The sequence below is a fragment of the Salvelinus sp. IW2-2015 genome, linkage group LG27 (genome assembly GCF_002910315.2).
Source record: "Salvelinus sp. IW2-2015 linkage group LG27, ASM291031v2, whole genome shotgun sequence".
Lineage (NCBI taxonomy): Eukaryota > Metazoa > Chordata > Actinopteri > Salmoniformes > Salmonidae > Salvelinus > Salvelinus sp. IW2-2015.
Genome location: NC_036867.1, coordinates 7,906,814 through 7,931,133, shown reverse-complemented (window position 1 = coordinate 7,931,133; position 24,320 = coordinate 7,906,814). Strand labels below are relative to the sequence as shown.

Sequence of the window (24,320 nt, the reverse complement as noted above, 5' to 3'; positions counted from 1 at the left end):
AATATTTTGACCCTAACTGATTGTTCCGATCAGCTTGTCTCACTGCCTCCATCTCTCTGGCAGTGAGCCTGGATCGATTAATGGAACATTGGCAGTGTGGTGTCACATTGTAAGCATGAAAAAGAGTAAACTGTTCGCCCTGATAATTCTTATATGCATGTGTATGTTCCATAACTGTGTCCGTGTGTGTTCTGTCCCCAGTACAGCGATGGGGACTAACACCCATGCTGACTGGCCCATGCGACATACCAGGGTTTCACAACAAACCTATCACCTAGATACCACACCAACAACCCAACAGATGGACATATTGATTTCCAATGTCAAGACATTTCAGAGATTAATTTCTGACGCATTTCAGTGCCCTGCCCTCTGAAGTGACAACGGCAGAGTTGATTATTGATGTTGTGGGTATGTTGCACAGTGCAGTGACATCTACCTTTGGCCTTAGCAGGAAGAAAAGGGAAATGGGGATATCTAGTCAGTTGTACAACGGAATGCATTCAACTGAAATGTGTCTTCCGCATTTAACCCAACACCTTTGAATATGGAAAGTAAATGGTAAATTATCTAAAAAAACAAGTAGTAAAATAAAGGAACCAATAATTATCTTGGCTAAGGGTTTACACTGGTAATGTCAGTTTCCTTAGTTCAGAGCAGGAACATGAAACATGTCTGGCCCAGCAGCCATGCCTTCACTCCTCAAACATGGACACTCAGTCACACCTRTAATGTCCGCTGGTCTGGATTCAGCAGAGAAACAGGCTGAGGTCACCATTACCCCATGTACCACAGCATTGACCTCTGCCTCTTTTGCACATTGCAGCCTGAGGCTACAGATTTGTGCTGTGTGACTCCCTTTCCTAACCAACAGTTAATTGTATTGAGTAATTCAGCCATGAGATCAGATATGATTATTCTGCCAGCTAGGCACAATGACTTCAATCCAGGAGAGAGATGAGGTCATAGTCCAGAGTAGACCTCTGCTGGTGAGTTGGTGACTGAACTTGTTCATGGTCCTCTACTGCCCCCTATTGTCCCCTCGCAGCATATTCCTCAAAAATACACCAGTGTAGCAAACTACAAGGCTATCCCACTGTAATATCATTGATTGACCACAAATTTAAAGGGATAGTTCATCCCCAAATCAAAGTTAGTCAGAYGTTTTCATATCTCAGATGTGGTCTTAAATTGAGTCCATGTTGGACAACACTATCTATTGAGTAGATCCCAAATGRCGGAGATAATGGCACCATTTTAACTTGATAGAATTACATTTGAGGCGTATTAATAATGAGTAAATGTGCATTTTATTAAAAAAAGACATCTCATAAATGCTTCAACGTAAGAACAGAGCAACATCATACCACAATTGATAAGATACAAAACACACAAAAGGTTAAACAAAAACTGTTAACAATATCAACTTGCATGACAGTTGACAAATAAATTAGAATAAAAATATCTGCTAGATACAGTATTAAATATGAATAATAAATATGCTATTTAAAAAATACCAACTTTGAATAAAAAGTAACATTAATAGCTTTTCCCTTCAGTAATTTCACTTCTTATAAAAAGGTTTCACTTATAAAGGTTATAAAAAATGTTATAAAAATGTTAACTCCAAGAGGTCATCGTTTTGGGTGTGTCCTACAAATCAGTTTGAGGTGGTGATCTCGTATGAACGATATTTGGGACATGAACATTATTACTCTGTTATAAAAGTATGGCCGCACACATCCCGTGCGTGTGGAGACCACTGCTTAACTTGGACTGAAATAGGTGCCGGTACTCGTTTTGGGTGCTGGGTACTGTTTATAATTAGGTGCAGGAGCTCCACAATACTTTTAAGCTAATATTCCATAAGAGGAACAGGAGCTCAAGCAGTAGAACATTTGAGGTGCCGGTACTCAGCTGCGGTGAAATCCTGTCCAAGTCGAACGCTGGTGGAGACATCCTCTGGGTTCCTCAGGCCTGCACGGTGCTGAGTGGTCCAGGGATGATGGTGATGGGGCTGTAGGGTTCAGCCTGACATACAGCAAGGTCCCCAGCAGACACCAGCTCTGGACCATCACAACACAACACACAAAATACCTGCATGTTGTTAGTTAAGTAAAACAATATTGTAATGCATACATGCATATAGCCCCACAAGTGATATCCATTTTTCCTCTGTTCTCTGTCAGCTCTCACCTAGCAGTTTGGAGAGAATGTGGGCTGCAGTAGTACGGTCTACCTCCAGGGGCAACAGAGAGTAAAAGGTGACTTTCCCAAACCTCAGGAGGTACGAGGACACCACACTGAAAGGAGCAGAGGGAGATGATAGCCATGTGAAAAACACTGCCCAGAGTTTCACAGTTAGAGAGAATAGATATAAAGAAGATAGAATAGTAGTGCAGTACAGTAATGACTGAGTTAGAAGCTGTTGACTGGCCTTCCCACTTTTGCCATCAAATTCCTGAACCAACACAATTGCACTTGACAAACCCCCCACATACTATGACTGTGATATGTGGTTGTCCCACCTAGCTTAAGATGAATGCACTAACGCTAGGTTGCTCTGGATAAGAGTGTCTGCTAAATGACTCAAATGTAAATGTTAGAATAGAGATCTAGATAGAATAGATAGTAGGGTAGTGATGATAGATGGGTGTTTAGTAATACTATACCTCAACAGGCCCTCTGCAGTGACTTCTCTACCTTCTGTCTCCTCTTCTCTGTCTGGTAGAGCCACATGTTCCTCTTCTATAGCCTCCATAGGCACTGGGGCTTCTTCCATAGGAGACCTGAACAGTCAGTATTAGTTAAAAGTGACACTTATGGATAGAAATGAGCAAAGACTCTGAGCTATCCAACCAGGACCAAGACAACTACATAATGATACAACTATATATCCTCTTATTTTTTCTCTCTTACTAACTCACATACAGTGGGGCAAAAAAATATTTAGTCAGCCACCAATTGTGCAAGTTCTCCCACTTAAAAAGATGAGAGAGGCCTGTAATTTTCATCATAGGTACACTTCAACTATGAAGACAAGACAAAATGAGAGATTTCCCCCAGAAATCACATTGTAGGATTTTTAATACTTTATTTGAAATTATGGTGGAAAATAAGTATTTGGTCACCTACAAACAAGCAAGATTTCTGGCTCTCAGACCTGTAACTTCTTCTTTAAGAGGCTGCTCTCTGTCCATCGTTACCTGTATTAATGGCACCTGTTTGAACTTGTTATCAGTATAAAAGACACCTGTCCACAACCTCAACCGTCACACTCCAAACTCCACTATCTCAAGACCAAAGAGCTGTCAAAGGACACCAGAAACTAAATTGTAGACCTGCACCAGGCTGGGAAGACTGAATTGCAATAGGTAAGCAGCTTGGTTTGAAGAAATCAACTGTGGGAGCAATTATTAGGAAATGGAAGACATACAGACCACTGATAATCTCCCCCGATCTGGGGCTACGCAAGATCTCACCCGTGGGGTCAAATGATCACAAGAACGGTGAGCAAAAATCCAGAACCACACGGGGACCTAGTGAATGACCTGCAAGAGCTGGGACCAAAGTAACAAAGCCTACCATCAGCAAGGGATTGAAGATGAAACGTGGCTGGGTCTTTCAGCATGACAATGATCCCAAACACACCTGCCCGGGCAAAACAAGGAGTGGCTTCGTAAGAAGCATTTCAAGGTCCTGGAGTGGTAGCCAGTCTCCAGATCTCAACCCCATAGAAATCTTTGGAGGGAGTTGAAATCCGTGTTGCCACAGCCCCAAAAACATCACTGCTAGAGGAGATTGCATTGGAGGAATGGGCCAAATACCAGCAACAGTGTGTGTGAAAACCTTGTGAAGACTTACAGAAAACGTTTGACCTCTGTCATTGCCAACAAAGGGTTATAAACAGTATTGAGATAAACTTTTGTTATTGACCAAATACTTATTTTCCCATATTTGCAAATAAATCATTAAAATCCTACAATGTGATTTTCTGGTATTTTTTCTCTCATTTTGTCTGTCATAGTTGAAGTGTACATGATAAGAAAAAGGCCTCTCTCATCTTTTTAAGTGGGAGAACTTGCACAATTGGTGGGGACTAAATACTTTTTTGCCCACTGTACATTCATACTACATACGTATATATATGTATATACACACATATATACACACAGCACATATATATATAAAATATATGTATTTTTATATACATCTCACCATCTGCTGACAGGGGTAATCTGCTCGAGGGATTTGTGCTCTCTGGCACGTCTAGAAGAGCCTCGGCTGAAACATAGAACAAACAGATATCAAAATGCAACAGTAGCAGTGGTGGTAAAGTACCAAAGGTATACTTGAGAAAAAGTAAAGATACCTTAATAGAAAATGACTCAAGTCAAAGTCACCCAGTACTATACAACTTGAGTAAAAGTACAAAGTATTTGGTTTTAAATATACTTAAGTATCAAAAGTAAATGTAATTGCTAAAATAACTTAAGTATCACAAGTAAAAGTATAAATAATTTTTAATCTTTTATATTAACACAGATGGCACAATTTATATATATACAGTGGGAGAACAAGTATTTGATGAGCATTTTGCAGGTTTTCCTACTTACAAAGCATGTAGAGGTCTGTAATTTTTATCATAGGTACACTTCAACTGTGAGAGACGGAATCTAAAAAAAATCCAGAAAATCACATTGTATGATTTCTAAATAATTATTTGCATTTTATTGCATGACATAAGTATTTGATCACCTACCAACCAGTAAGAATTCCGGTCTCACAGACCTGTTAGTTTTCTTTAAGAAGCCCTCCTGTTCTCCACTCATTACTGATGCACCTGTTTGAACTCGTTACTGTATAAAGACACCTGTCCACACTCAATCAAACAGATTCCACCTCTCCACAATGGCCAAGACCAGAGAGCTGTGTAAGGACATCAGGGATAAAATTGTAGACCTGCACAAGGCTGGGATGGGCTACAGGACAATAGGCAAGCAGCTTGTGAGAAGGAAACAACTGTTGGCGCAATTATTAGAAATGGAAGAAGTTCAAGATGACGGTCAATCACCCTCGGTCTGGGGCTCCATGCAAGATTTCACCTCGTGGGGCATCAATGATCATGAGGAAGGTGAGGGATAGCCAGAACTACACGGCAGGACCTGGTCAATGACCTGAAGAGAGCTGGGACCACAGTCTCAAAGAAAACCATTAGTAACACACACTACGCCGTCATGGATTAAAATCCTGCAGCGCACGCAAGGTCCCCTGCTTAAGCCAGTGCATGTCCAGGCCTGTCTGAAGTTTGCCAATGACCATCTGGATGATCCAGAGGAGGAATGGGAGAAGGTCATGTGGTCTGATGAGACAAAAATAGAGCTTTTTGGTCTAACTCCACTCGCGGTGTTTGGAGGAAGAAGAATATGAGTACAACCCAAGAAACACCATCCCAACCGTGAAGCATGGAGGTGGAAACATCATTCTTTGGGGATGCTTTTCTGCAAAGGGGACAGGACGACTGACCGTATTGAGGGAGGATGGATGGGGCCATGTATCGCGAGATCTTGGCCAACAACCTCCTTCCCTCAGTAAGAGCATTGAAGATGGGTCGTGGCTGGGTCTTCAGCATGACAACGACACGAAGCACACAGCCATGGCAACTAAGGAGTGGCTCCGTAAGAAGCTCTCAAGGTCCTGGAGTGGCCTAGCCAGTCTCCAGACCTGAACCAATAGAAAATCTTTGGAGGGAGCTGAAAGTCCGTATTGCCCAGCGACAGCCCCGAAACCTGAAGGATCTGGAGAAGATTCTGTAGGGAGATGGGCCAAAATCCTGCTGCAGTGTGTGCAAACTCGTTAAGACTACAGGAACGTATGATCTCTGTAATTGCAAACAAAGTTTCTGTACCAAATATTAAGTTCTGCTTTTCTGATGATCAAATACTTATGTCATGCAATAAAATGCAAATTAATTACTTAAATAATACAATGTGATTTTCTGGATTTTTGTTTTAGATTCCGTCTCTCATAGTTGAAGTGTACCTATGATAAAAATTACAGACCTCTACATGCTTTGTAAGTAGGAAAACCTGCAAAATCGGAAGTGTTATAATACTTGTTCTCCCCACTGTATATATATATATATATATATATATTATAGGGGGTTCGCCAACACATATATATATATATATATATTATATTATATATAATACACACGAAAACCCAGGGGCACACTCCAACAGTCAGACATAATTTACAAAAGAAGCATTTATGTTTAGTGAGTCTGCCAGATCAGAGGCAGTAGAGATGACCAGAGATGTTCTCTTGATGAGTGTGTGAATTGGACAATTTTCCTGTCCTGCTAAGCATTCAAAATGTAACGAGTACTTTTGGGTCTTAGGGAAAATGTATGGAGTAAAACGTACATTCATTTCTTCAGGAATGYAGTGAAGTAAAAGTTGTAAAAAAATATAAATAGTAAAATAAAGTACAGATACCCCAAAAAACTACTTAAGTAGTACTTTAAAGTATTTTTTACTTAAGTACTTTACACCACTGCGRTAAAGTGATTGTATGTACATTTCAATGGCATCATCATAGATGTAGAATCTTATTCTAGTTCTGTGGGCGTCATTTTATCATTTCAAGTAACTGACAGGAAAACAGTTGACCTGATGCTTCAGATGGGGCTGTTCCTCCTGATTTCAGCAACTCTCGTGGGATCTGGGGATACAAGAGGAGAGAAAAGAGTCATCTAGACTTCAGACATTTCTGAACTGTCTGTATACATGAAAAACAAAGCAGTGCAGATGCTGTTATTCCAGGCTCTCAGAGTCATTTGAGATATTAACATTATTCACTGTCCTATTCAACTTCTCTCTTGGGTACATTTGAATTCACCCACAAGTCTTTATTATGTAAATTACTGTTTACAAATGTCCTGCACAAGTGTCCCCTGGCGGCATTGGTAATGTAGAAGAATATGGTGTCAAACTTCACTCTGCAGTCCAACTCATCCCAAACCATCTCAATTGGGTTGAGGTCGGGTGATTGTGGAGGCCAGGTCATCTGATGCAGCACTCCATCATACTCCTTCTTGGTCAAATAGCCCTTACACAGCCTGGAGGTGTGTTGGGTCATTGTCCTGTTGAAAAACAAATTATAGTCCCACTAAGCGCAAACCAGATGGGATGGCGTATCGCTGCAGAATGCTGTGGTAGCCATACTGTTTAAGTGTGCCTTAAATTCTAAATAAATCACAGACAGTGTCACCAGCAAAGCACCATCACACCACCTCCTCCATGCTTCACGGTGGGAACTACACATGCGGAGATCATCCGTTCACTTACTCTGCGTCTCACAAAGACACGGCGGTTGGAACCAAAAATCTCAAATTTGGACTCATCAGTCCAAAGGACAGATTTCCACCGGTCTAATGTCCATTGCTCGTGTTTCTTGGCCCAAGCAAGTCTCTTCTTATTATTGGTGTCCTTTAGTAGGGTTTTCTTTGCAGCAAATCGAACCATGAAGGCCTGATTCACAGTCTCCTCTGAAAAGTTGATGTGTCTGTTACTTGAACTCGGTGAAGCATTTATTTGGGCTGCAATTTCTGAGGCTGGTAACTCCAATGAACTTATCCTCTGCAGGAGAGGTAATTCTGGGTCTTCCTTTCCTGTGGCGGTCCTCATGAGAGCCAGTTTCATCATAGAGCTTGATCGTTTTTGCGACTGCGGTTGAAGAAACTTTAGATGTCTTAAAGTAATGATGGACTGTCGTTTCTCTTTGCTTATTTGAGCTATTCTTGACATAATATGGAGTTGGTCTTTTACCATATAGGGCTATCGTCTGTATACCGCCTAACCTTGCCACAACACAAATGAATAGCTAAAATGCATTAAGGAGGAAAGAAATTCCACGTTTAACAAGGCACACCTGTTAATTGAAATCCATTCCAGGTAACTACCTCATGAAGCTGGTTGAGAGAATGCCAAGAGTGTGCAAAGCTGTCATCAAGGCAAAGGGTGGCTACTTTGAAGAATCTCAATATTTAGAACAATTATTTGGTTACTACATGATTCCATATGTGTTATTTCATATTTTTGATGTCTTCACTATTATTTTACAATGTAGAAAATAGAAAAAAGAAGAAAAACCCTGGAATGAGTAGGTGCCTCCAAACTTTTGACAGGTACTGTAGATCCGCTCACCTCTCGCATGCTAGAGTCCATCCTCTTCCTCTCCACCTCTATCCTCACTCTCTCCATCTCGGAGCTGCCCTCCTCCTCAGTCTCCTCCTCTCTGCCTCTCTCTCCGGTGCGAGGAAGCGTAGTGAGGACGGCGCACTGTTTCCATAGCAACAGGAGGTCAGGGTGCAGGAGAGCTGCGTCGAGGAAAGCGAGAAAAGACTCAGTGAAATCATCATAACCTCATGGTGTGGCAGTTGTGAGGTGGCTCCGTTGGTTGGAGCAAGGTGCTGGCAACACCCGGGTTATGGGTTTTATTCCTACATTAGACACATACTGTGCTACTATATAAGAACTATGAGCTGCTTAGAATCAAAACATCTACTAAATGACCATATTACTACCATCTACTCTGGTCAGATAGGACCATCTCAGGAAAGGAGTCATTAACTCACAGCCAGAAGGGGCAGTGTAGAGCTCTGCTGGGAGGAGCTTCTTCTGGGCAGGAAAGTTTATCAGCACCTGAGACTGAGGAGGAGGCACAGACAAAGCAATGAGAATACGATTATATCCTTATTTTCTTTGAAGTAATCACTGATGTGGGTGGTGTTCATTAGGCACCAAATGGAAAAAATCCCACTGAAACAGGGAGGGACTACCTGGACCTGTCCAATAAGAAATGTACATTTTTGTTTCCAGTTGCAAACCCTTTAAAATGTTACCGTTGCATGCCCTAATGAACACAACTTTGGTAAGATTAGTGAAGGCTAAGTAGTGGAAGGCTTGAGTTTTACCAGGAGCTGAGTCTCAGCCTTGGTGTCCTCGATCTGCACCCGCATGGTATCTTGGGAGATCTGCACCTGAGGGTCGGCAAAGATGAGCTGGCGCCTGCGACCCCGCCTCTTAGGAGGAGGAGCGTCTATATGGGGGAGCTGGGATGATGAGAGAGGCAAGAAAAGAGAGGAAGAGAGCAGATGGGAAGGTTATGGATAGATCAAACTGAGAGGAGCCTGTACACACCCACACATTTGGCAGGAGAAAATATAGGACAGAAATATCTTGTTCATACGGATGCTTGGATTCCTGAGTCCTCATGATGAGTCACACACAGAACAGTGTGAACAAACACACACACACACCTCGCCACAGGAGCTTTCTGCCGCTTTCTCCGTCCCCCTCTCTGACTGACTCGCTGACTCCCCCTCTCTCTCGGAGGTGTCTGGGGCAGAGGGCATGGCCACCTGAGGGGGGGTCATCTCCATGGGAATGACCTCTAACGGCACCTCCACGGGCAGGCCGGTCTCCTCGTCCAGCAGCCACACACTGTCCCCCACCACCACCGACACCTTCAGCCTGGAGACACACACACACACACACACACAGAGAAAGAAAAACAATACAACAAAGAGTACGTTTTAAAAAAGACATGGGAAGATAATAGAAGATCAAGGTGACCTGCCCTGTGACCAGCCCTGTCAGAAAACATGATTCTTCCATATAACTTACTGGTCAATGGAGGTCATGCCTGGCTCCATGTCCCTGGTTCTCTCTCCCTCTCTCTCCCTTTCCCTCTCTTCTAGCTCTGTACAACACACACACACCAGTTTACGCAAACTTATATTTACTCACTTATTTCCCTTTCATTATCTGTCTTACGGGTCCTAATATGTTACAAAGGCTCTGCTACCCGACCCGAGCCCGACGCTATACAGCGGGTTAGTGCCAGGTAGGGCCTGTTTTTTCATTAATTACTAGGGTACGGGCTGAGCTATTTGCTCATGCTCTGTTGCACAGTAGCCTAGTCATATCTTACTAAGACCATAACGTGGTGACCATTGTCCGAGTCGACAAGAGAGATTATTTCACAGAAAATAAGAATGTTCCGGAGTTTAAAGTGATGAAAAGTAGCTCGCTAACTGCTCTTTTGCATCTCGTCATTGAGCAGTCCAAAGCGGATACTATACAGGCAGACTAGCAGCAGAGCGGATGCAGGGTAGTGATTGATGAGGTAAAAAGGTAAATCAAACTTGACCAACACAGTGGGGGAAAGGGCCGTGGTGGAAAGATCCTGAATATCCTCATTGTCCCCCAGCAAAATGTACCTACATTTACTCTATTGTTTATATGTATATTTCATATTGAGGTAAAAATCTGAGTATAATGTTTGTATGGATGTCAACCCCAACACTTGTTCATGTCATCGTCACCAATCAACTAACTGCATTACAGTTAAAAACAACTGACTACCACCACCAATTCTATATGCTAGCTATGCTAACCAGCATCGAAAACAGCCAAATATATCCAAATTGGACTTAAGTTAGCACATTGTGGGCCTGTTACAATACATAAATCATGACGGATATCCACTTTGTTAAATCAGATTTGTTGAATGTGCACCAATCTGGTTAATGGACCGGTATAGCGTTATATCTCCCTACCAATAAGTGCCCTTCTTTGCGAGGCATTGAAAAACCTCCCTGGTCTTTTGTGGCTAAACACTATCATTGCACACAGAGTGAGTCCATGCAACTTATGTGACTTGTTAAGCACATTTTTACTCCTGAACTTATTTAGGTTTGCCAAAACAAAGGGGTTGAATACTTATTGACTCAAGACATTTCAGCTTTTCATTTTTGATTAATTTGTAAAAATGTCAAATATGATAAGTCTACTTTGACATTATGGGGTATTGTGTGTAGGCCAGTGACCAAAAATCTAAATTGTATCAATTTGAAATGTTCAGGCTGTAACACAACAAAATGTGGAAAACGTCAAGGGGTGTGAATACTTTCTGAAGGCATTGTGTAGTCGGGCGGTTGCGGATGTGTTATTAGCAACTGCAGGCAGGTGCAGGTGAATAAACTGCTGAAACACGCACCACTAGCCGAGGGAGGGGAGGACAGACAGAGACCAGCAGCTAATGGATAATAATGAAGGAAGTTATTTCTGATTTCAGGTTCGGGCAAGGCCTTAAATTTGGCAGAAGCAATTGGGCCTGAACGTCGCAAGCATGTGCAGGGCTCTATTCTTTACTCTCCCTCTCTTCTCTCACCGTCATAGAATTGGTCCTGCTGCTCCAGAAGCATGTCAATCTCTTTGCCAGTGGCTTCAGGAAGCTCAGCTCCTTCAAACTTTATGGAGAGAAGGGCAGAGGGAGACCGAGTTCAACTTCAGGAACGATTGAGAGCTCAGGAAAGATCCTTTTGGATCCAAATTCCTTGTTGTGTTCACATGGTCACATGGTCTCTTAATAGGCAAAGTGAGTAAAGGTTTATAAATATACACAATAGCCTTTCTATGTCCTTTTATCAGTATATTACAACACTATATTCAGGTCACCTCAGCAGCAACGATGACAAGCTGCTCCTTCTCTTTCAGGGTAATGGCATCAGGAGGGGATTTGAAACCTGAGAGTGAGAGACAGAGACAGAGAGACAGAGAGCAACAAACATTAGTAATGCAGAATTGTTGCTGAGGATTTTCCATCCCAAATCAGACTGTCACTCAGTCTCACCGCCGTCCTCTGGTGCAGTTCCAGGACTGGCCCCTATGGGGCGTTCTGGAGTCATGCTCTCCATCAGCTGCCATGGCTGGGAATGAACGAGACACACAGAGGGAGTGTTGTTAGAACGGTGTTCAATCAATAAATGCATTATCAACTCACAAGGTGACTCAATGAGGGTAAAGTTAAATGTGTGTCTTGAAAAGGCTTTTTGTGTACTGTGTGTACATAGGAATTAACTGTGGCCGTATGGGGGTTACACATTTTTGTAGTGACATACCGTTGGAAATGAGTTAACTAGGTAAAAATTGTGTAGAAATGGTTGTATACCTGAGGGATCCTATAGGGACTAGGCAGCAGGTGCTCAAAGCCCATCACCCCAAAGAAGGGGTCCTGTGCCCCCTCGGCCTCCTCCAGCAGGAACAGCGAGTCTGGGACATTTGGGGCTTGTCTGGGGAGGGAAGGGTGCTAATGTTGTTACTACAACATGGCTACAAAACGGCTGACATGCATCACCCAGGCGACACACTGGTGGTGAATGCCATACAATGTACAGTACCTTTTGACCGAATAAAAAAAAAACTGTACATAAGTCCAATCCATTATCATTGTCAATATACATGGAGTGTACAAAACATTAGGAACACCTGCTCTTTCCATTACATAGACTGACTGGGTGAATCCAGCTGAAAGCAATGATCCCTTATTGATGTTATTTGTTAAATCCACTTAAATCTTTTGTCATGCCCATTCACCCTCTAAATGGCACAAACACTTAATCCATGTCTCAATTGTCTCAAGGATTAAAACTCCTTTTTAGTGTCTCCTCCCCTTCATCTACACTGATTGAAGTTCCTTTGAACGGGGTATGGTAGTAGGCACCAGGCACACCGGTGTGTCAAGAAATGCAACGCTACTGTTTTTTTCATGCTCAACAGTTTCCCGTGTGTATCAAGAAAGATTGAACACCCAAAGGACATCCAGCCAACTAGACACAACTGTGGGAGCATTAGAGTCAACATGGGCCAGCATCCCCGTGGAACGCTTTCGACACCTTGTAGAGTCCATGCCCCGATGAATTGAGGCTTTTCTGATGGCAAAAGGTACAACTAAATATTAGGAAGGTGTTCTTAATGTTTTGTACACTCAGTGTATGTGTGACAGTTATCTGACAACTCAAGGGGACATGTGTGTATGTGTCACGATCGTTGTTAGGTGAAAGAGTGGACCAAGGCGCAGCGTGATATAGATACATCTTCACTTTATTTGAGAAGATGAAACGAACACTAAATACAAACTAAACAAAAAACGACCGTGACGCTACAAACGAAAGTGCAGACACAAGCTACTAACGTCAAACATAGACAATTACCCACAACCTACCTAATGCCTATGGCTGCCTAAATATGGCTCTCAATCAGAGACAACTAATGACAGCTGTCTCTAATTGAGAACCAATCCAGGCAACCATAGACATACATAAACACCTACACTGAACACAACCCCATGAAATCTACAAAAAAAAAACTATACAATACAAACATCCTATACGAGACAAAAACACACAAACATCCCCCATGTCACACCCTGACCTAAAATAATAAAGAAAACAAAGATAACTAAGGCCAGGGCGTGACAGTATGGGACATACGGGTAACAGGTTTTTCACCTGTCAGGCTCAGCCAGGTCGATGCGTGCGTGTCTCTCAGAGCGTACCAGGCGCTCAATGGTCTGCTGGATCTCCTCTGGAAGGAAGGAGAAAAAGTTTGCGGTGAGGTAATTTAGCAGACACTCTTATCCAGAAGCAATTAGGGTTAAGTGCCTTGCTCAAGGGCACTTAAACAGATTTTCCACCTAGTTGGCTCTGGGATTCGAACCAGCAACCTTTTGGTTACTGGTCCAACGCTCTTAACCGCTAGGCTACCTGCCATGGCATGCATACTTACATACAAATACAGCTGTGGTTCTGAACACGTGGTTCTGTACAAGCTGGTGACCCTGAACACAATATGATAGTGGATCTGTGTATCTGTTAGCATGATTTATGTCTGGCTGCTTAGGAGGCTATATCAGACTATCGAGTTGCCTGTTATGATAAGTGAGTATATCTGAGCATAATCATTCATATCGACCTCTAGCAACAATTTGGTTGTATACTTTATTGTCTCAGGTTGTATCAATGAGTGTGTATGGATGGAGAGTATCCGTTAGGCTGCATTTCAGTTCAATCAGTGTCCTTGGTCCTGTAGCTTGCCTTGCCATTAGACCTGATATAGTGTCTCTGATTACCGGCCTATTTCGACAAGCATCTCTTTACATGGCGTTAGTCTGTATGCCCTTCATTTTAACCCTTCCCCTCTCTCTCACCCAGAAGGAAACCACACTGGCGGTGGTAGACGATAACCACCCCATACTGCAGCTGGGAGGACAGGTAGAGGGAGAAGCGAGGCCGAGGGAGACCAGGGCAGAGTGGAGCCACCTGGACCGTCACGTAATCCATGATGTCATCACTGCAAATACACCACCATAGCTACATGATTGATATCAGATCACTATCACAAATGATGTGTATGGCCATGGCACAACATAGGGACATGTATCATCAGAACAGAACTTAGTTAGGGAGTAGCTGCCCCAGTATCTCTGCGTTAGAGATGTCGATGTGTCTCCTCTGGTGTCTCCAGATGTAACAGGAGTAAATGAAGATAGTTTCTCAGCGAAACACCATATTGTGAGTAACAATCGTTATTATTTTTTTTACATTATAACGTTAATGCGTGGGAGTTTGAATCCGAACTTCATGGGTGTTAGGGAGGAGACACTTCATAGTTGACATCTCTAACGCAGAGATACCGGGGCAGGGACTAGCTAAGCAGGGACCATGGGTTGATCACTTGACATAATATTTCCCCTCAGACATAGAAAGGGAGAAGGATTGTGGTTACCATGTCCGCCCAACGTTGACCCTCAGAAGCTCTCTGCGTGTTATCCTGATCCCTTTGGTGGCTGCCAACCTAAAACACAGAAACGGAAAGGTCTCTGATGATGATGGCATACTCACATTACATTGACTGAGATTCACAAGCTACAAAATATTAAACTCAGCCTAAGAGGATGCTAGCCTAGCTAATATTAGCTAGCCTAGCTAATATTAGCTAGCTAGCTAATGCTAGAGAGCAACTCACCAAATAGTGGAAAAGCAACCGGTGTGCCTCTGAAGAACGTTTGGATAGTAAAACATCTTTCCTCAATTCATGCAGAAATATTGTTTTGCAATTTGGTGTCTAGAACCTGGTGTAGAACGTAAAAAGATCAGATTGATCAATAAAAGGGTTGATGTCAGCTGCTAGATAGCTAACGTTACAGGCAGATTCTCCTCAGAGAGCAGCGTTATCGAAATTCGCGCCAAACTTAGCTAGCTTGATGACGTTTAGGTTTTTGACCAATCATGGAGAGTGCAGTAGTCCAAAAAGATAAACAACAGAGCCATTTATATAGAAAATAAATACATGGATCTGATAAACATATCAGTCGGTAACTTAGATAATATAGTAGCGGTAGACGGTAGGCTGAAAATGTTTTAGTTCTAGCTAAGTGAAAATCATATTATGTTGGAAATCATTTAAATCTCAAACGTTTAATTAGGTCACTACTTTAGAAACTGCTGTGAGGGAGAACATGCAGTTTAACATTTAGTGCATCTCGTGCAATAACGTGATTTAGAATTTCACACAAAAGAAAGCTTTGGTAAATCACTGGGCAGCTTTGGTAAATCACCGGGCAGAAGACCAATCAAAACGTGTGGAAATGGGAAACTCTTTTCACGCCACTTCGATACCGAAGTTACTTTTTATTACTCTCATAACCTGCTACGTTAATCACTTTGTATTGAAGTGGCGTGAAAAAAGTGTGTGAAAGTGGAGTCATTTTCGAGTCACCCACTAAGGATGTAGCCCTATGACGTTTCCACATTTTCTTACGGGAAGTGGTGAGTTAGATGCCACGCCTCTGCGCGAAGAATGTCAGTGTCAGATTGAAACGAGTACAGGGTACACATATTTTTCATAACACCAATTATAAAGCTTTTAAAATGGCATATCACACAGGTAGTCCGTATAGAGGACAACCTCAACAACAACAACAATACAACAATGCAGCGCCGGCGCCGGATCAAGGTTTTCTTTGGAATATATTTCAGAGGTGAGTGGAAAGACGTCTTTCGTGGCTATCGAAATAACGGTACTCCGCATTGATTTGAGCTTCATTTTGAAAACTGCTGCCACAGGGCATAATAGGCAGAGATTATAATACTATAGCAATTTATGTTCGGTATGCATAAAAAGTTATTATTTTTGTCTTAGTATTATAGCCGTGGTTCTGTGATTACATTTATTTGACAGACTTATTTGAATTTCTTAAAGAAAAACTACAAATATCAGGATTTATTTTACCTGTCAGTTTTCTATTTACTTTTGCATATGACATTTTCCTACCACACACATACAATGCCTTGTTTTTCAGTTGTATTCTATACAGTTACAACCAGTATAGGGCGTAGATATGATCAATGTCAGCCATGTAACGTTAGCTAATTAAAATTCTCATAATTTACTATCTATCTGTTTCTATTGTGTTGGTTCGTTATTCTATGAAATTAGTTTTGAATACACTTTATTTTACAGGGACTGACAAGAGAGCAGACATGACAATTTACATCAATTTAAAACTGACAATAGCTGGCATAACGTTGTAGAAAAAGAGGGAAGATCTTCTTTCCCCTATCTGTAGTATTGACGAAGATGGTTGATAAATGAAGATGTCCCAATCATGACCGTTTCTGTAAAAATTGTCACCGGTCTGTTAAATGGGTGGTTCTCCCATATTCACCAATGCGTTAACAGCTGGGTCTGGTCTTCTTAGTTCATTGACTGTATATCAACCAGAAGAAAGGAGTGAGTGAGATGTCTCGCTTCATGTTAGTCCCTGGTATTGAGTTATGTAATACTGCAGAGGATCCATGGTGCTCTGCTTTCTCACAACATTAAAATGCTGCAGGCACGCAAAACACTTTGTAAAACACGAAACACTTTGGAGAATAATTTATAAGGAGGCAAAACCTAGAAAACTTGGTCTTATCTGTCTATCAGTATTCTCCACACTTCAGAGGTGTACCTAGCCTGAGCTGAAGCAAAACACTGGGGCTGGAATTCTCTGGGTCATATGACTTGAGTTGTCAAAGTGGAAATCCATTAGTCACCAGCAACCTGGTGCTTTTCTTAGCATTTTGTTAGGCATGAGTCATAGAATGATCCTTTTCCACTCCGCCTATATGATCATTAGATTCCATGACATGATCCCATGACAAACAAGTAGTCACTAGACCTAAACAAAACTCACTAGTCCATGGTCATGTGGCATTACACTGGCATGTCAAATGTAGGCCAAAAAGACTTGAGTTTACACAGGCTTCCCAATTCTAATCTTTTGACCAATGACATCAGAACTTTTCACATCAGATCGTTTTCAGAGCTGATCTGATTGGTCAAAAGACCCATTAGTGAAAAAAGGATCAGAATTGGGCTCTGTGTAAACGCAGCCAAATACATAGCCTAGAGTAGAACAGCAAAGGATCCATCTAGGCATAGATCAACATCTGATACGTGACAAGACAAACAATTGCTTACACTGTCTGCCGTCAGTGAGTAAACAAATGTTTAGGATAATTTTGTCTGAAAATCGGCTTTGTGTTCAGAAGAGCTACCTCCACTTCCCCCTACCATGAGAGCCAGCATGAGATAAGCTGCTAAACCATTTGACTGGAAAACTAAGTTCCGCCAGGCATGTCATAACTTGAATAGCTCCATAGGAAAAACTGAGACAGGCCGATGAAATGTTACGATTCCAATGGCTGCTGTGCTGCTTGTAGTACTAATGTGTACAGCTAATGTTTAGGATTTGTTCTGAGCACCATTCAGCAAATGGGACGATGGTTCTGCTTCAGGCCAGGGAAAGGAATTTTAATGATGCACTTTCAATTCACCTAATTTTATGTAAAACCCAGTGAGGTAAGTCAAACCTGAGGAGGGGTAACAAAGTAAGTGAGATTGAGCAGTTAGACACACACACGCACAGCACAGACTACTCTAAAAGTGTTTGGTTAAGGTTAGGTACGTCCCCCGTCTGACCAAGCACTCCATTTCTTTCATTCTGGAGGAAGTCACAAAGCGTGCCTTCATTGAAAGTCAGGTTTTGTATTTCTATGTGGCCTGCAGTTGGGTTGGTGTGTTGTTGGTAGGTTGGTCTGGGGAGGTTGCTAAGGAACATGTGAGTCATTGGAGGATTGTGCTACATTTCACAGAGGAGGTTATTCCAGAACTGGAAGGCAAGGCCTCTAATTTGTGTTAATGTTCAACTCTCACAAAACATCTCCCACGTCTAAACATAACGACTGTACCATTCTAATACTATTCAATTGGAACACAATTAAAAAATTAGGCTAATTAGTTTGTGATGTTACACTTCTATAACAGATGGCCTAGCGCATAGCTTTATACTGAAAGGCGGTGGGTTCTGAGATTGTACAATCGAATGCAATAAGATATTTATGTGTATTGTAAATTCAAAGCAAAAACGTGTATTGCATCTCTGATCTATTTTCTCTTGATGAAGAAAGTATCTGAAGCCTCCTTTCTTTGGCATTGCACTCAAAATATACAGTATTAGCTAGCCTGATCCCAGATCTGTTTGTGCTGTACGGTACCCAACTCCTATGCTTGTCATGCCAAACATCTCGTCATGCCAAACATGTTGGTTAGTTTTGGTTTCACTTTTCACTGATCTGTGATGTTGGGGATGGTGGCGAGTGTAAAACGACCACCATCCACCATCCCCACATGTCATCGTCCTGTCCCTAGCCCAGCCCGCACACTCCCATTGAATGGAGTGTTTAGATCCTGACAAGGGGCTTACAGCGTAGCGCCGGTAGGGTTTCAGCTGGGCTGTGTGTTTGATACAGTCTGCCTGTCTGTATCTAATTGTGTGTTTCCTCCCCAGAGTGGACAAGGACAAGAGCTGTGTGATATCAGACACAGAGCTCCAGCAGGCCTTATCGAACGGTACGTCTCTTCCTTCTCCTCTAGACCTCAACACCTCCCCCTCTCATTTCAACACCTGGCGAGGGACAGAGAGAAGCTTGCTGAGGAGAGTTGGTGGGCTGAACTTGAAATTGACACAGAGGTTTTGTTTTTACCTCAAAAAACAGATGGAAAGGTTGTCTGGTGACAAAGGAAAAGTACTTCCTGAATGAGACAGGAAATGGCTGACGACGTGTGCCACCTGATAATTAACTCAACACCCTTTTGTTGTTGAGATATGACAGAGAGGAGTGGCTTCGCCAACGCCACAAGCACAACATGACATTAGTCTTTCCACTGGGCTGGATGGCGAGATATGCTCATGATTGAATCAATGCTATGAGTGAACATCGTGTTTTGTAGCTCAGGGCACTAGTTACTAGGGTACAGCACAGCAGACGTTGGGATCATCTTTACAACAAACATGTATTCTGTACCTCAACATTTTGAATTGGTCAAGTCTCTCTCTCTCTCGGCGGAAAGGGTTTTGAAAGGGTTTGAATGGACATTCTTCTCTCAAACTGTTTTTTTTACACTGTGAAAAAGTGGTGAGGCCCAAGAGCGATGAAAGGAGCTGTTATCTGGTAGTAGCCCTGGTTCAGAATACTGATGACCCAAGCTGTGTGGAAGGCAGGCAGGCGCAGTGTTCACACAGTCAGTCCAGTCGTGTTCATTAGTAGGGCTGTGTCATGATTTGGCTGTGCCAGTGAGACTGTGTGCAGGCTGCTGACTGAATGCAAGTTGTGCCCCGTTCTCGGCCATGCACTTCACTGACCATGCCCACGGTGCTGTCACTATATCACTCTGACACTCACCCAGACCTCTCTGTTCCCTCTTTCCAAATTTTTTCCTGCTCTTTTCAACTCTCCATTCTCTTCTCTTATCGATCCTGTCTTCCCACTCTCACCTCACCCCTTCCCTTGATATCCCTCTCCTCCCCTCAGGCAGACTGTGTAGTGTTACCACTATAAGCTGTTGCTCGTCCTCTCGGGGCTGACGTCCTCTCTCCATCAGACCCTGTGACAGTGCCGCTCCCTGATGAGAAACAGATGGTCCCTGTTGTACATCGCCAGTCTATCAATAAAGGGAATCTTTTATAGGTGTCGGGGTCTTTTAGCTAGCGCTCCATATTAACAGTCCTCTTAGCCCCCGCTCTGCACCAACCACCTGTCAAAATGTGCCTCTCCTCCCCGACTGAGATTAATGTGCTTTGATTTTTTTTCATTTTTTTCATTTTTTTCATTTTTTCGGAGCAACCAGCCAAGTAGTTGCTGAAATCGGCAGCATTGCATTCACTGTGCTGAGTAGTTTCAATGGCAAATCTACGTGCCAAGGGAATATAGGCCCATCTACTAATGGGAAAAACTCCCGCATCGACTACTCCTGAATCGCCTCATGAACATTTTTCAAAAGGCAGAATAATAACACAAAACAATCATGTATGGCTTTGACAGGAACGGGGCAGATTGTCTGGCATCTGGAGAAGAGGTTCCCTGCTCAGCACCCTGCCTGTACTGCATGTAGGACAGGGGTGAGGGGAGGGGAACTGGTGGTCATTTTCTATCTCAAGGTTGAGCTCAACCTTGCACATGCTGTTTTAGCCCGACTGGAGCAGTTAGTAGTAAGTGAATGAGTGTGTGTAACTATGTGTGAATTCAAACCTGTGTGAGGCCCTTTTGAGGTGTGTGTGTGTGTGTGTGTGTTAGAGCGCTCTCACTAAGCCTCTCCTGTGGGGCGCAGTTTTGCGGTCACCCTGTTTTTTCTTCCATGTGCCCCTCCCTGTTCCCCCAACATCGTCATGAGTGGGCACTGGGCAGCGCAGTGAGAAGGTCCAGTGTGTGTGCTGGACAGAGGAAGCTTTGTCTCACAGGCCGGGCGGGGGCAGCCTCGACACGCACGCAAACACGCACACTCACCACACACACTCCTGTGGTGTCCGTCTGGGGGCTTGACCAACAGACAGGGCACCTCTCTCGTACATGGCCGGTCACTGTTGTTGACCTCACAGCTGCTGGAGAATGGGGAGTCTGGCTGGAGACCTGACCTTTCCTCTCTGGTCTGGGTGTAGTCCAGACGCTTCATGTCTGTTCCTTGGCCCAGACCAAATCCCAGCCAGTCCCACCCAGCTGTAAAACTAGCCCAGGTCGGAATAAGGAGGCAGAGCGGCCTGAGTGGGAGACATCTGTCCGAGGCTTGGCTGGTCGTTGCAGAGGAAAGGCTTAATGTGAAAAGTGGTTCACTTTACTGGACTGCAAAGCCTCCTCTATCTCTCGCTCTCTCGCTTTCTCTCCCCCCTCAGAGCAATGAGAGTGAAAAGGTTGAGATGGTGAGTCAGCAAGGTTTAAGAAACCCTGATAAATCTCCAGCAGTTCTTCTCTGTTACCCAAAATACTGGCTTGGTAAAAAGGATACCCAAGATAAGAACAGAATGATTGCTTAAGACCTCCTAACTCGTTACTTGGCCTATTTCCCTCTTCTTCTTGTTCTGTTATAAATAGCCTAGTTCATTAAAGTCCAAATGTATTAATTAACTTGGCACAGCCGTCGTGTGCAATTTAACTTTTTGTGGCAGAATGTCTTAGTCATTGTTTTTCACCAATCTTTTCTCTATCTTCTCTCTGTAGGTACATGGACACCTTTCAACCCAGTGACAGTCCGATCAATCATATGTGAGTACTTGTTCCTCTTTGACCCTTGACACACAAACAAACTTGCACGATGACAAGCCTATATTGTCCTGACCTGGTGTACTACCATTGTTTTATACGTTATCCCCATAGCAACCCTTTTCATTAACGTTGGTGCACAGTGACACATTTCAACCCGTCTCCCCAGTTAAGTGGAAGCATGCAGCTATCGGTAAAAAGGGGAATAAGTAGCATTTCTTTCTAACAAACAGGAGGTGTTTTTTTGTTTCTTAAGGCATCTATAACCTTCCACTGACCGTATTGATTGGCTTACACACTTACCCTTTCACCAGCTGGAATCTGCTTTAGTCCAAGTGTAGCTGAATATGAATAGAAAAATACACTAAGAAGATACAACTAGTTTTATATGTAGTGGTATTATTTTGAATCTCAATCCACCATTGCTTCCCACTCTGACTGTACTGTACACAGTAAATCAGTTGTAATCAAATGGCCGACCAGCCCTGGGCCTTCCATATGATGAAGTCCTTTGTTAGGATGTAATTGGATTAAACCGCAGGGGAAAGTTCAAACGGGCAAGATTTCTTTAACTCTGTGTCATAACAGATGCTATGGTAGTCCTTAGTCCAGTGTGTTGACGTTATGCCTTCTAGCATTGAACTACACTTCCCAGCTGTCCCTTCTTCTTAGGTGGTGTTTCTCAGTAGTCTATTCAGTGTGGTAAAATGTCAGAATTTTGCGGAGAGAAATATAATGAATAAAGTTTACATGGTGCCAGATTCTATAAGACTAAGACAGAAAGAAACATACATATTCTACAAAATGCATTTCTATCTGACCATTGTTTTGTAACATTGCACCCTTCTGAACAGACCTCTTGCTCTCACTCATATCTTCTCTATTGACTTCCGTCTCACAGCCATGTTTGACAGGGAGAACAAAGGAGGGGTGAACTTCAACGAGTTTGCCGGAGTGTGGAAGTACATCACGGACTGGCAGAACATCTTCCGCACCTACGACAGAGACAACTCGGGCTTCATCGACAAGAACGAGCTTAAGCAGGCACTGACTGGATTCGGTGAGCAAAGTATGCCTTCTCTATTTGACCATACTGGTGGCGGGCCAACCGCTATACCAGTTACATTCATTTCTGTGGTTCACAAGGTCAGATCCGATATTCTAATGCCTTTCTGTAAGGTCAACATGCATGAGCCTGGATAAAGATATGTGCCAAAATAGTTGTGTAGATGCATGACGATATTAATTGTTAGCCTCGCATACATTGAGTTTAAGCATGTTGTTATTTTCTATCCTCATTGAAATGTAGTAGTTCTTAGTCCTGTATGTGAAGTAAGCAGGTGAAAGCCTAAGGCATGTTACAAATTGGTTAAGGGTTGTTGAACAGATGTGTTTCTGTGATGTTGACTGTTCTCTGTCCTCCTCAGGGTATCGCCTCTCTGACCAGTTCTACAATACTCTCATAGAGAAGTTTGACAGGCAGAGGAAGGGACAAGTGGCCTTTGATGACTTCATCCAGTGTTGTATCGTTCTACAGGTAACCGTCTTACTGGGCTTCCTGTGCACATACCACTGGTTATGTAGCCTACATTGTTTTGTCAAAATATTGTGTGTACAGTATATACAGCCCATGTTGAAATTGGACTTTGTGTTGGCTCAGTATGGTATTTTGGGCTGGTTTCTCAGACACAGATTAAGCCTAGTCCTTRACTAAACTCTTTCAATGTAGAATCTCAATTGAGAATGCTTTTTAGTCCTGGACTAGGCTTAATGTGTGAATGGGAAAGCGGCCATTGATGTTTATTTACCAACATGGCATCTGTACTGGCTAGTATGTCTAAGTCAAGATCTACTGTAAAATGTTCTTTGTCACTTTCAGAGGCTGACCGACGTGTTCAGGAGGTACGACACAGACCAAGACGGCTGGATCCAGGTTTCCTATGAACAGTATCTATCCATGGTTTTCAACGTTGTATAGTAGATCCAACAGCACAACTGGACACAACTGTGCCAAAGCCAAATCCTTCCCACCTCCACGTGTCTTCCTTGATCAAGATGACTGGGACTCTGGGATAGGATATAAAGACATTATGTTCTGTCTGTCTGTCATTGTTCATAATGTTTGTTTAATGTCTGAATCTTATCTTAATAATGAATATCTGTATTTAAGGTAAACCTGCATTGTACATATCATTTAGGACAAATAACAGCATGCTTCTGGGGGACTTTTGCCAATGCTCAAAGCATACACTCTTAATCTCAGATCTATTTTGCTGAAGTCATGTTTACAAATACTGTGAAAGCAGGTTATGGTTGGGCACAAAGCCTGCTTTTAGATTCACTGACATGCCAGCTAACGCCATATTTGTAAAGACATATTTTTAACCAGCAAATCTATAAAAAAGTTAGCCTGTTATTATTTTAGGTAGAAGAAGAGTACGCTTTTGTATCGTTTATTTTTTTGTGTGCATGATGCCTTAAACTGTATAATTGCAAGAGGAACCTCTTTTATTAAAAAAGAAACCTGMATTTTTTTTGTGAGCTCTGAATTTAATGTGTGGTGGAAAGACCTAATAGTTTGCTGTAGACAGACACAATAGTATAAATTGTTACTGTATACAATTATTGACTGAAGATGGATAGATAAAATTGTCATGATTTGATGATAACATAATCCTTTTCCGGGAAGAGGTAGATTTAGTCAGAGAGGAATAGGCACTGTACTTCTAACTAACCCCTATTCATCTGTGCATAAGCACTTTATTTTCTACAGAAAATGTACCTCTGTGCGGCAATGTGCACTGCAGTGCAAGAAATGGCTCAACTTTGCCCT

The 24,320-nt window shown here is 42.6% G+C and overlaps 2 protein-coding genes across 3 annotated transcripts; one reads left to right on the top strand and one right to left on the bottom strand.

The window, feature by feature from the left end:
* Window positions 1–1,321: 1,321 nt before the first annotated feature.
* On the bottom strand, window positions 1,322–15,668 carry rec8b (REC8 meiotic recombination protein b). Its single transcript, XM_070435676.1, is given in 19 exon segments — window positions 1,322–2,066; window positions 2,197–2,303; window positions 2,673–2,789; window positions 4,219–4,264; window positions 4,267–4,284; window positions 6,672–6,723; window positions 8,208–8,380; window positions 8,639–8,711; window positions 8,978–9,115; window positions 9,323–9,536; window positions 9,690–9,765; window positions 11,239–11,317; window positions 11,526–11,593; window positions 11,701–11,767; window positions 12,019–12,139; window positions 13,358–13,433; window positions 14,056–14,198; window positions 14,634–14,702; window positions 14,874–15,668. Coding segments are annotated over 19 exon segments (1,788 nt in total). The 5' UTR covers window positions 14,930–15,668; the 3' UTR covers window positions 1,322–1,971.
* A 3-nt stretch (window positions 15,669–15,671) lies between these two features.
* LOC111953659 (programmed cell death protein 6) lies at window positions 15,672–24,016 on the top strand. Of its 2 annotated transcripts, none has more exons than XM_023973073.2 (6): window positions 15,672–15,888; window positions 18,742–18,803; window positions 21,446–21,490; window positions 22,389–22,556; window positions 22,915–23,024; window positions 23,367–24,016. In XM_023973073.2, the coding sequence occupies exons 1-6, from the start codon at window positions 15,686–15,688 to the stop codon at window positions 23,463–23,465; spliced, it is 687 nt and encodes a 228-aa protein (XP_023828841.1). In that variant the 5' UTR covers window positions 15,672–15,685; the 3' UTR covers window positions 23,466–24,016. The 2 variants fall into 2 exon arrangements, with proteins under 2 accessions (XP_023828841.1, XP_023828842.1); XM_023973074.2 differs by having other exon boundaries at window positions 15,674–15,888; window positions 22,389–22,547.
* Window positions 24,017–24,320: the final 304 nt, after the last annotated feature.

Bases quoted from the DNA above. Each gene is read 5' to 3' on its own strand.
- LOC111953659 (XM_023973073.2), top strand. From the start codon at position 15,686: ATGCCACGCCTCTGCGCGAAGAATGTCAGTGTCAGATTGAAACGAGTA. The intron at 15,889-18,741 runs GTGAGTGGAAAG...TTTCCTCCCCAG, and splicing joins CTTTGGAATATATTTCAGAG to AGTGGACAAGGACAAGAGCT. The intron at 23,025-23,366 runs GTAACCGTCTTA...TGTCACTTTCAG, and splicing joins AGTGTTGTATCGTTCTACAG to AGGCTGACCGACGTGTTCAG.